This window comes from Taurulus bubalis (genome assembly GCF_910589615.1).
Source record: "Taurulus bubalis genome assembly, chromosome: 11".
NCBI lineage: Eukaryota > Metazoa > Chordata > Actinopteri > Perciformes > Cottidae > Taurulus > Taurulus bubalis.
In genome coordinates this window covers 5,678,888-5,691,191 of record NC_136599.1, presented here as the reverse complement: position 1 = coordinate 5,691,191, position 12,304 = coordinate 5,678,888, and the positions used below count along the sequence as shown (strand labels likewise).

Sequence of the window (12,304 nt, the reverse complement as noted above, 5' to 3'; positions counted from 1 at the left end):
CACATAATTAATATGCAAAGACACATATCCTGTATCCACAACAACTGGTGGTAATATCAACAGTGTCTCTGTCAGCTTTTGGGTGGGTGGTGACCAGCTTTGCCTTTCACTGGGGGAGTAAGTACAGCCGCCTGAGGGAGTAGTTGTGTGTCTGCTTGCTGTCCGTGTGCGTGTCTGAAAGAGAAGGGATGGTGGGGGGCTGCTAGTAGTAAGCTCGTATAGAACACAGAGAACACCCGGGGGTGTCGTGGGGGTGGTTCATGAAAGTGGTACCAAAACATATCTACATATTCCAATCATCCCCATGAGAGTCAGAGATGAAAACTCTCCTGCTGTGAGCGCTCTGTGCGCGCATGTGTGTGTGTGTATATGTGCTTGTACACACACGCACTGCACTGCCTCTGAACTTCATTGGCTGCAAAATATATTTTTAGTCTGCATGTGGGAGTAATGTGTTTGAATGAAACGAGTAAAATGGGTAGTTTCAGTCCCACCGCAGTGCACAAAAGGTAATGACTAATTAGTGGCAGCTATCATAAAGCGTTTCTAACCTTTTCAAAGTAGTTTATATTCAGGAGTGACTGGCTGATTTCTCACCATCTGTCTGACGCCGCTGAATGTTTGATTGCATGTCGGACCAGATTGACAGCTACGTCTTAACTCCCTCTGATGCCAGGACCTGACAGACTGTCCTTTTTCTTTTTTTCTGTGTTCAAACTGAATCTCTCTTTCTTCTGTCCCCGCCCCCCTCCCTCTGTTTTGCCTCCCCTGTCCCCGTCCCCGTCCCCTTTCATCCATCCTCTAGGTGAGTGGCGCTTCGGTACGACAGACTCAGCAGTGATCCGACAGTGATGCTGTGGAGCAGCCGTCCCCTCTGTCTGCGGCCCTCGTTCTCCCGTGAGGCCCATGTGACCTAGCCTACACCCACACACAGGGGGCCCCCCAGTGCTGCTGGAGCCCACCCATGAATCCCACCCCCGACCGTGGCAAAGAGTGCCTCCCTCCCAAGAAGAGGGAGTCTCGGCATGGATCGGCAGAACACCACATCCCTCTGGACGAGTTTAAACCCCCTGTGCCGCTCCGGAGTCGGTCCTGCGGTGGAGGAGGGGAGGCCAGTGACCGAGCTCTGATCAACCCAAACGCCCATCTCCTACACACTCCTCCACCCCTTCCTGCTCCAGCACCAGGCCTCCCCCTGCCCCTACCATGGCACCTGGGCTACTCTCCCTCTGTCTCTCTCCCCCTTTTCCCGGGGCAGGTCGGCGAGAGGAGGGGCTCCGGGTCTCCCGCCTGGAGAGATGATCCTCTCCCCTCGCCCCTGCCCCACCACTCCAGGTGGCTTCGAGGGGAAGGGCCGCTCTCCTTGCCACCTCCCCCATCTTCCTCCTCCGCCTCCTCCTTCAAGACCCCCTACCCGGCCGACTCTCGAGAGATATGGTCCTACATTAACAGCGGCCGGCGGGACAACAGCTCCTCTCTCTTCTCCCCATCGTACTTGTTCAGCCACCACTCTCTCTACCCTCAAGATCCAAGCTTTGTCGAAGCCAGACACAGATACCTGGGCAAGAGGCCCAATGGCCTGGACGGGCCCGGCAGCAGGACTGCCTCGACCGCCAGGCCTCTGCTCACGGGAGAATATGGGAATGATAGCAGCAGAAGCCGGCTGGACATCAGTCCACTCAGCTCCCATACCAATGGTGGGCGGAGACAGCAGGAGGATTTAATATCCCGTGTCCACACTGGAGGGCCATTTTTGCCAGACTCTCAAGCTCAGGAAGGCCCTGAGCCACATTCCTCACTGCAGGACAGACATTCGCATGGGATAGTTAAGACCAGCTTACTCTCCGCCAGTCCCCATACTCTCGGACCAGTCCCCAGGGCAGGTAGAGGGGGACTGTTGGACCCCCTCGCCGTCACACCAGCTGAAGCCCAGATCTACTACTCCTTGGGATCGGCGTGCCACCCCTGCCCTCAGGTCCAGGCCTACCCGCTCTACAGCCCCTCAGGAACCGCTCTGTACAACCTGCACAGGGAGCCGGCACCCAGGCAGCACAATCTAAGGAACTCACCACACTCACCCCTGGGTCCACCTAACAGCCATGACAGGTCGCAGAGAGACCGGGACCGAGACCAAGAAAGAGACAGAGAGAAACTCAGAGGTAAAGACAAAGAGAAGCACCTTCAACATGACAAAGACCAAGAGAGAGACGGTGAGCGCGAGAGGCGACGGGACAGAGAAAGAGAAAGAGGGAGGGAGCTATCTCCTTCTCATCTTCACACCTCGCCCCCGGCCCTCCACCCATCTCCCCCCGCGCTCCTACCTCACTTCACCAAGGGTTCTCTGATCGAGTTGGCCAACGGGCGGTTGAAGCGGGTGGAGGAGCTGCGGACCGAGGACTTCCTGAGGAGCGCGGATACCTCCCCGGAGTTCCACCTCAGCACCTGCACCGTGCTGCTGATTTCCCCCAGCAGCGCACAAGGCTACAGCCACCTGCAGGTCCACCTCACAGACCGCAACACTCAGGTCAGCTTTCTCTCTCTCTCCATGTTCGCTCCAGCTTACAACTGGAGTGGCAGACATCTGCATTAAAGCATAATAAGACGTAATGTAATGACTAACTGCATGGCAAGATGAGTGTTAATGCTAATCAGTCACACTTTCAGGCTGTAGATGTTCTCAGGTGGAAGCATCCGTTTTATTCTTTACACATGTTATTATTACACACCAAAGATTGTGGTGATGATGAGTGAAAGGCATGAGAGACCTCTTGGTTGAGTGTGTAACATTGTTGTGGTTTTGTGTAGGAGTTACTGAAGGTCTTGGTGGAGTATCCGTTCTTTGTGCAGGACCGAGGCTGGTCTTCTTGCTGCCCCCAGAGGACCACGCAGATGTATGGCCTGCCCTGCCGCCAGCTCATGGAGGGGGACGTCTGCCTGGCTCTCACCCCCACCCCTACCCCCACCCCCACCCACCGGACACACGCGCGTACCGGCTCCAGGGCCCATCGCACGCAACTCCTGCCATCCAGGGCCGCAGGAGAACCCAGCAACTCGCACAGGGAGGAGATGCCGCCTCCACCTCCTCCGCCACCTCTTCTTCACCACCCACCTCCCGCCGCGCCGGCTCCTCCTCGCGCTCCGGCCGTAGAGCCCCCCGCCCCGGAGCAGCCGCGCCCTCGCAAGCGGCGCTGGTCTGCCCCGGATACCCTTCCCGCAACTGGAACTCACGACAGCCTCCTGGATTTACCTCATGGCTCCAAGCTAATGAAGTGGCAGTAGAATCTTGGAAATGCATACGTGTACGTGCATATTTACACACACACACACACACACTCACACTCACACACAAGCACATACACACCCTCCTTGTCTCTGTTGCACCCACCAAGACAAACAATGGAGAGACCTCAAGGTAGGGTTGCAGGGAAGGAATACAAAAAAACAATAGAAAACACAATTTACGGGTGTCCACACTGCTGCCCAAAATATTAACCTAGTCCATCCTGGTCTTGCCCTAGTTGTATCCTCCTTTCCTTTACCCTTCCCTTCCTTTCCTTCCCTCAACCTTACTTAGAACAGCCCTGAGAGGAGCCGCCGCTGAAAGATCTCTGGATGGCTCCTTACAGACACACTGAAGACATTTAGTGAGACAATCAAGCACTTGTCTGTGGTCACTCTGTTTTTGTAATGGTTGTCCCACCCACCTACTTACTGACAGTGTTTTCTGCAGGGTATCGATTTTCAATCAGTGTTATGAAAGTAAACGCTATTGAAGAAGTGCAGATATATATGAACAAAAGTTGACTATATATATTACATTACAGATGTTATATACAGTAAATATGCTAAACAGATTTAATGCAATCTCTCTGTCAATTTCGCAATGCATTTCTTTTTTTAATTTTCTTGCTTCTGAGCCGATGTCTACATGTCGGCCTGGGCAGGCAAGGTGAATGTATGAGCAACTCTTCGCCTTTTTTTATTCTCATCGCCGGGAGTCGTTTCAAACAATTGATTGTTCGTCAAGGCATTATACCCTCCAATATGTTCTTAACATTATCTCTGAGAAAGGGAGAACACTAATGAAAAACTGCGTAACAGACAATCCCACCCACACAGACGGGTCTGTGCCACATCGCCTCGACACTCATGGTGTTTTTCCATTAAAAACTGAATGATGGAAAGAGTAAAAAAGTGCAGTATGGCTGAGTAATGGTGCTAATAACACGTTGGAACATGATGCTTTGTGAATACTCTTGACCCCCGTGTACTGCACGCTTCTGTTCCCATCTCATTTTTTTACGTACTGTATTTGTTTGAAGGCAGGGAAAATGATGAAAGTATTTTAAACTCAGATACGGGTATCTCCTCTGATTCAGCACACAATCTCACTTTAGTTCTTTGTGTTTGTTTTTTTTGTATTTTATTTTCAAAAAGATAACCTTACCTTGTTGATTTTTTTTTTCTTTTTAAATGTTATAGCTACAAAAAAATGTATATTTTTAAAAATTGTGAATCTGTTATGATGTTCGCTAGAAATAAAGAAAAAAAAAGCTTTCTAGATTTATTTAGAGGTGTGAATTTCTTCCCGGCATGTGTTGTAAAATACTACACACCTCAAATATAATCTACAGAAAAAAAAATACAGGTACATTCTCATTATTAATAATACAAGTGGCCATTGAAAACATGCTGGTTCAGAACACTCCAAACTTTGGCCTGCGGAGTTGCTGCTTACAGTTTTCTCAAGCAGGAAGCGCTCATGCAAACAACTTCACACTCCAACAAGCTTCCATACAGCTACACGTTTTGTCACACACTAAAGTCAACAAGGTCAGAAACAACAGTGAAATACACTCTGGTTCAATAGAGAAAACACTAGGGCCAGATGTTGCCATTGGGCGAGACCAGCAACTGCCTGGAGCTCCAAACTAAAAAGGTTTATTATGATGTTTAGATATAAAAAGCGTGGAAATACATTACTATTCTAACTCAAAAAAATAACACTATGCAACTGTATAGCCGGCTATTTACTGTATACTAAACATGAGTACTACTACATTTGCCTAACAGAGAAATGTCACTGCTCAGATTCATATATGACACAAAATATAACAAACAAAATAGGATGCATTATTATTCATTAAATGATTCATTAAATTGTAAATGAAAGCTCCACCTTGAACAGAAGTTGCCCCTTTCGCTCTTCACTTCCCCAAATATCTGAGACTTATACTGCTTGGTATTAATGGTTTTACAATTAGTAATTTATATTTTTTCTTCATAACAATTTCACAATACCAACATGGCCCGTAAGGGTGAAAGGTAAAGCAAAGATGGCGTCAGTCCGGGAACCCCAAATCACTTCATCTGACCCGGAAAAACATCCAAATCTCGTTTACTGCACTACTTTAAGTGGCGGAGGGATTTTGCCGGGGGTACAATTAGAGCGTTTTATAAATTGCTGTTGATACACTGTTGAGGAAATATAGTCTTAAATGTGAAAACAAAAACTAAACACAAGTAGCAGCTCACTCACGGCCACACCGGTGAAATCCACTCTGGTTGGATGCTCCAGTTTATCCGCGTAAAGTATCCTGCAGCAACAGTGAACTAGTTTGTCAAGGTGCAGTGCAGGTGACATGTTGGACTCATTCCCGCCCAGGAGCAGTGTTACCAGGCCAATAGACTGGGAAAAAACTTTAAATAAACAGCCTAAATCATAACCCTGGCAGAAATCTGTGTCAACCCGTAAAAGCAGTCCATCAGAAGTATATCAAGCTTCATATCTGCATCAAATAACCAAATATAAAAGATTAGACAAATAGGCTAAAACAACCCACAGACAAATACACAATTCCCCCTGTCAATGATGATGATGATGATAAGTTAAGCAGGTTTTCATTTATTCCTAATGACGATTTAAACTCCTGTTCATCAAATACTTCTTACATTAATTAATAATATGAGTGAATGGAAATGAGGTTCCATGCAATTTGTATTATTTTCACAATATATATTAAACATTATTATTATTTTTTTAACAAAACAAGCCCAAATTCAAAAGTAGCCCATTTTGGGAGGAAACCAGCCCAATCTGGCAACACTGTCCAAAAGTCAGGTGCCCTTAAGCCCCGCCCCTTGCTGCTAAAATAGATCACTGTTTGCTTGTTTATTCAAAGTTTATTAACAATGAATTTGCACCAAATCCGCCACGGCGATACACCCACCAAGTGTGAAGCGGCTCGATCAGATAAGCGTACACACATCTGTTCTGCACGCATACATACAGATGTTTTCAGCATGTTTTATTGGGTTAAAGAAGATTTTTGCAGCTAATAACTATTGCCATTCCCACTGCCTGGTGGACAGAGGAAAAGCAATATAAGATACAAAAACAAAAATCCCTTTCTGCATTGCAAATATGTCTACAATGCAGCACCTCCATTGTTTTTTCAGCATGTATACATCTCCACCGATGATGCTCTGCATTGTATTCTCCTCTGAGGATGTCTTTCATGACGACGTCAGGGAAGGAACACAACTTCAGTAATCCTCTTGTATATTGTTCAGGTGCAGGTGAGCGTTCCCTGTCCTCGCTACATCTTCTCTCCCTCTGTGTTGGGGGTGAGATCCGGCCGCTTCTCCTCAATCTCGCCCAAGTTGAACCTCTGCAGGAGCTCCACCGCGAACAAGGGCACCACCTGGCCAACGGGACACAGGATCAGAGTGATTACGAGGACCTCTGCTGGTGTGTGAACGTACTACAAGCTGTGCTTCACACAGGAACAGACATGTCCGACTGGACTGTTGCACATCAGAGATAAGGATGCACCGATCCGTTACCGATACCCGGACGTTTGGTATCTGATCTGATACCAGAATTAATCGAATAAACTGCATGCCTCGCTGCTTGTAGGAGACAGGGGCCGCTCTTGGCTTGAACATGGCTAACAAATAAGTACATGGAAATAAATTCTCTTTAATTTGTAATTTGTCACCGACTAAATCCAGCTATTTGAGTCAGTAATCAGCATCTGTGCGTCTCCAATCAAAGAGTTGGCATACTTTTTTAACATGTTGTGAAATTCACAGTGAACTTTGTAAGTACATTTACAACACAGTGACAACCCAAGATCATTTAGAATTCAGATGCAGGCATGAGAGAGCATGAAGTGAGAATGTTCTGGTTAATATGTGAAAACACGCGCACGCATAACTGTAATTGCAATTCCGCAGAAGAGTCTGATCCCGATGAATTGCATGAATTTCCATTAATTTGACTTCAGGATGTTGTAAATAGTTTGATGTGATGAAACAGAATTTCTTAAGGGAGCGTTAAACAGACTATTTCTAAAAGGAAATGGAAAACGTATCAATAATTTAACCATCATATTATGATATTAAATACAAAATCTGCACATATGCATTCAGGGTAAATATGTGCCCACCTTCGCCATGATCAGCTTCCTGTTTTTCGGCACGTTGGGGTCCGGATACTCCTCTCCGAAGCAGAGCTCGATCTCATAAGAAGGCGTCGACCCCTTCCCCTGTAAACAGCTCTGGAGCTCTGCACACAAACATTTCATATTGGAATATTCTGATTCCATCATGCAGACATATTCCCTCTTTGCATAGAGCAATAATGTGAGCAATAAAAGCATCCTAAATAATAATCTGCCTCTTTTTTTGAATAAATCCCATCTCGTCCCGGCTAGATTTCGACCAGTTCAAACTGCCTTTTTAGCCGCGGACAGCTTTGTTGATGCGCTCGTCGCCTTACCGCTGAGGAACGTGGGCACATCGAGCAGTTTGAAGGTCTTTTCTCGCTCCAGTTTGTTGGGCTGGTCGGCGTGTTGGGCCCTGGGGCCGCTCCAGTACACCCTGCCCTGGCAGAAGCGCTTGATGAACACCCCGTCTGGGGCCACCCACAGCAGCACGCCCCTCTCCAGGTGACACAGGAGGCGGTTCATCGCTTCGGCCATCCACGGCGGCAGGGCCACGGAGCCCGGGGAGGGGAAGGAGAGCTGCTGGGCGGAGCAGGGCCCGTAGATCCGCTCGTTCCCCAAGGGGACGCGGCCCTGCAGGATGAAGCACCCCTCCGGGCTCCTGGTGGTCACCTTCATCACCCTCTGGCCCTGGTACAACAAGGTCACCTGCATTCGGAAGTCTGCACACGACAGAAGGGCGACTTGTGTCAGCGCATGTTGAGTTTGAAAAAAAAAAATCTTTGCATAATCCCGTAAAGCTTACCTGATATAGTCAGAGTAGGGCTGAGGAAGGGGATCGTAGAGGGGCTCTGATTTAGAGTTTTGTTTCCTGTGAGCTCACAATACATGTGCTCCCTCATCGTGACATCTAAAGCAGGATAGAGACGTTATTCAATCAGAACTTTATCCGCACAGTTTGTCTCCGGGGACAGACGAAGGCTCGATGCCGTTTGCTTTTAGGCCTCACGTGACCATAAAGGCATTTTAAGTGTTCAGAAGAGAGTGCTTTGGAGTTTTCTTCTGAAGAGCACCTTAAATAAACTCTATTGAGTCCAGGAAGCGCTCCGACCCAGAAGGTTTTTTTTTCCTTGTTGGAGAAATGTGACCTTACTTGGGGTGACAAGATGTACGTCAGACTCTAACCGGCAAATACTCTGAATCCAGAAGCACGGAGGCCAGATTTCACGGACAAATGCGACCCGGCTCTGTTTGGACCGCTCCAATGGGATCAAATGCCAGGCCGAGACAAGACTATGCCCACGTGGGGATTATAGAGGCCAACGTTCCTTTTTCTTTGCTTTGGTTCCTCCGTAAACATTCAACAGTTTGTGTGCGTGACACTCACCAGGCAATGGTTTTACTTCTTCTTTACTTCTGTGAAAGGATTCCTTTTGACAACGAAGCTGAAAACACAAAAAAAATGATTTACCATCTAGACCTAATCATCCTTCCTGTTTTCCACCTACTTCTGAAAACTCAAAGTAAACACTGATTAAAAAAAAAAACGGAAATAATGAGTCCTATTAATAAGAAACTGATAGCCGTGTTCTTATGTTACGTCACTGTCGATGACAAGTATTTAGTGGATTTATAGCATATTGATCTTTATGTTTTTAACTCACCTGCTGGACCAGAACAGCCGGGTCCTCTGGAGAACTCAGAGCCTGGACCGCTTGATCTTTCGTCTGGGGAGATTCTGAGGAGAGCGAGCAGTGAGACCACGAATGAGAGCAAATGAAGGAAACCCAAAAGAGGCCATTTAAAACAAAAAATAACTTTTTTTTAAGGAGCGTTTGTGTTTATTCTTACCTGCAGGCCTGGCCGACCCATTGTCGTGCTGGATATGGTAGACTTTATAAGGCTCGGTGATGTCCAGCTGGTTGCGTTCAGGGACCTCCTGGAAGTCTGTGCTCTTGTTGAGGGCACAGCGGAGACGGGTCTTCCACATGGTGGGGTCGGCTCTGTCCCGCCCCTCCCTGTACTTGCCCTTGTATACAGCCCAGGCCTGAAGGTGAACATCGACATTGTAGACACACAAAAACAAATATGATTCCGTGGAAAAACCGAAACACATATATTTCAACACATGCACACTATTTCTTTCCACTGGCCGGCACTCTGATGAACAGTTAATCAGACGCTTCCATTGCACGATTTGCACTTTTTTTTTTTTGGTACTATTGTCTTTAATGTCTTTTTTTTGTTATTGTATATTGTGTATAAGCACGAAGAGCAAATTCCATGTATGTGTAAACATATAAGGCCATTAAAGCTGATTCTGATTCTGATTTTGTTGCAGCAAATTGATTAGCAGTGTAATTTCTTTTATCGGAATATATCCCAGAAATATATATATTGTTCTGTTATTAATTATCTTTAACTAAATCTCCATCCAGAGCAGTGTGAAAGCAGCTAACTGAATGTGCACTGGAAGAAAATATGAGTCACCACCCATCTCTTTTTTTGTTCCTGAAATTAATTTAGAAGAGTTTAATGAACAATGAGTTGGAAATCTTGTCATTTTTACTTGATACAACTTTAAATAATGCTAATCAGTTCTCAAGATCTGATTCAGATTACCTAAAATGTGAGATATTATTTATTTTACTTAATGATAATAATAAAATTGTAGTGCTACGGTAAACAGAATACATTTAAGTGAATTAAACCAGCAGAATCAAACGATATTCGACCACATTTCTCTTCATTCTTTCATTCCAATCACTCATTATTAAAGCTTGCCCGCCTCCCAGTGACAAGCATTGACGTGTTCATGCTATAAACAGAAAAGTGCCAGTAAGTTTCTTCTGACAGCTTTTCTTCAACTGGTTATTCTTGGACTAGTATGCAAACGATTACGCAACACAGTATTGCAAGAAAGAGGTAACTCCTCAATAACAAGAAGCAAGAAATATTATTATGAAAGTTGTTTTTCTGTTTTTCTCCAATCTACAGCGGAACAGTCAACCCACAGTTCAACTATATTTTAAGCCTTTTGAAAAGAAGCGAAATAATAATATTAGTAATACATACATACATACATAACACAATATTGGATGCAGGCAAATACATTTTGGTGGGCCACTAAATAAAATTATATAAATTCACTTATTGCTTTTCTGGCTATTTTAAACCTTTGTAAAATGATTACTGATCAGGAATAAAAATACTATAAGTGCATGTACTTCTAGCACTTTGTAGTTTAACTTTCTTGAAGAAATTGTCCTTTCTTGATTTGTTGTTCTGAGTTTGTACTCGTGGTTGAATGCGCTTATTGGAAGTCGGATAAAAGCTTCAGCTAAATGAAATGTAATGTAAATAAAAAATAAATATTGAGACAGTTTATGTTGCTTCTCTGGGAAATTGCATGGAGAAAACATGAGCACATCTGCTTAACAAGACAACAGGCAGTTAGCCTATAAACCTGTTTCCAAAGTGAGTAGCTCAATTTATGGTCTGAAATAAATAAATACATTTAGCTAAAAATAAAAAGGAAAAATAAGTGTTTAATCCAACTGTCAACCGGCGTTCTGGGTGCATTTATTACTCATAAAAAAAGTTCCAAACATGCTATAATTAAAAGTCCCATTTGCCCATAACGTGCACGTGGTTGAGGATACGGAACCTTGAAGAGAGCCGCGTCCTCCGTCTGCTTGTAGTCCTTCTTGGCTGCGTGCTTCCACGGGATCCTGAACATGCTCTTGCTCTCATCCTCCCAGCTCAGACCCTCATAGTGCCCGCTCTCTATCTGAGCCACCAGCCACTCTTTCATGTGCATCTTAGCCTCCATCTTCCACCCCAAGAGCAAAGTGCTGTAAAGTGTCAGAGATGCATGTCGACGTTCCCACCTTGCAAGCGGACACAAACAACAATAGAAATCTATATTTTATTCTAATGCTGCTCAAGCTTCTAAAACGGGGTACATCCCAACTCATGCAGGCTAATAATGTGAAGCAGTTAAATAACAAAAAATCTAAATATAGACAAACGGACCTCAAACTTCAACGCAGAAGTCGTAACTAAAGTTAAATGGAAGCGAAAGCGAAATTAAGCCTGAAGCGAGTTCAACACTTTCGGTTTCCTTCTGCGAACTGCGGGGCGGTGAAAGTTAAGTCATTTCCAAGTAAGGTGCGTGTGTGTGTGTGGAGGAGGGAGATGTACTGAGACACATTGTCCTAAGGTGTAAATCATTCATAAATACATAACCAGGCTGCAAATGTCAGGTTTTTCTTGAGGCATATTTGACTTCTCCAGAAGACTCACTGAAGCATCATGTCTTTAGGCTGCTGGTTTATGACAATGATCACACAACTCAGCCGCCTAAATATGTCTTAAAATAAAGGAGAAGAGTGAATCAATACAGGTAGGCAGTTCACCTTTATAGCCCAAAACCTGCTCAATAAAATTAAGTTATGTTTTCCTTATAATTTGAAAATGATCTTTTCCTTTTCTCCCCAAACGTGTCAGCATGAGACAACAGTCACTCTCTCTCACACACACACACACACACACACACACACACACACACACACACACACACACACACACACACACACACACACACACACACACCTCATACCTCTCATACTGAAACGCTCATGTGAAAATGAATGTGGGTGTAAGGGATTTTTTTTTTTTTTCCATAAACTCCTCTTCCTCCTCACAGGTGCCGACTGAAGAAGTCTTTTTGTTTCTTCAGATCGGGTTGAGATACTGAGCAGGCGAACAATACAATTCCAAAGTTCACATAGATAAGAAATACATCTAAAAAATAAAAAAAAGTTCTCATTGTGTGACATTTTGTGTGTTTTCCC

The 12,304-nt window shown here is 45.2% G+C and overlaps 2 protein-coding genes across 2 annotated transcripts; one reads left to right on the top strand and one right to left on the bottom strand.

Annotated features, from left to right (window-relative positions):
- Positions 1 to 964: 964 nt before the first annotated feature.
- On the top strand, positions 965 to 3,279 carry LOC306743235 (uncharacterized protein; the record flags this gene model as incomplete). The annotated part of the gene is made up of 2 exons (XM_079225735.1): positions 965 to 2,524; positions 2,806 to 3,279. 2 exons carry the CDS (start codon positions 965 to 967, stop codon positions 3,277 to 3,279), a joined length of 2,034 nt encoding a protein of 677 aa, XP_079081861.1.
- Positions 3,280 to 6,563: 3,284 nt separating this feature from the next.
- irf10 (interferon regulatory factor 10) lies at positions 6,564 to 11,280 on the bottom strand (the record flags this gene model as incomplete). The annotated part of the gene is made up of 8 exons (XM_079226473.1): positions 6,564 to 6,704; positions 7,452 to 7,570; positions 7,784 to 8,170; positions 8,254 to 8,358; positions 8,836 to 8,893; positions 9,113 to 9,186; positions 9,300 to 9,495; positions 11,116 to 11,280. 8 exons carry the CDS (start codon positions 11,278 to 11,280, stop codon positions 6,600 to 6,602), a joined length of 1,209 nt encoding a protein of 402 aa, XP_079082599.1. The 3' UTR covers positions 6,564 to 6,599.
- Positions 11,281 to 12,304: the final 1,024 nt, after the last annotated feature.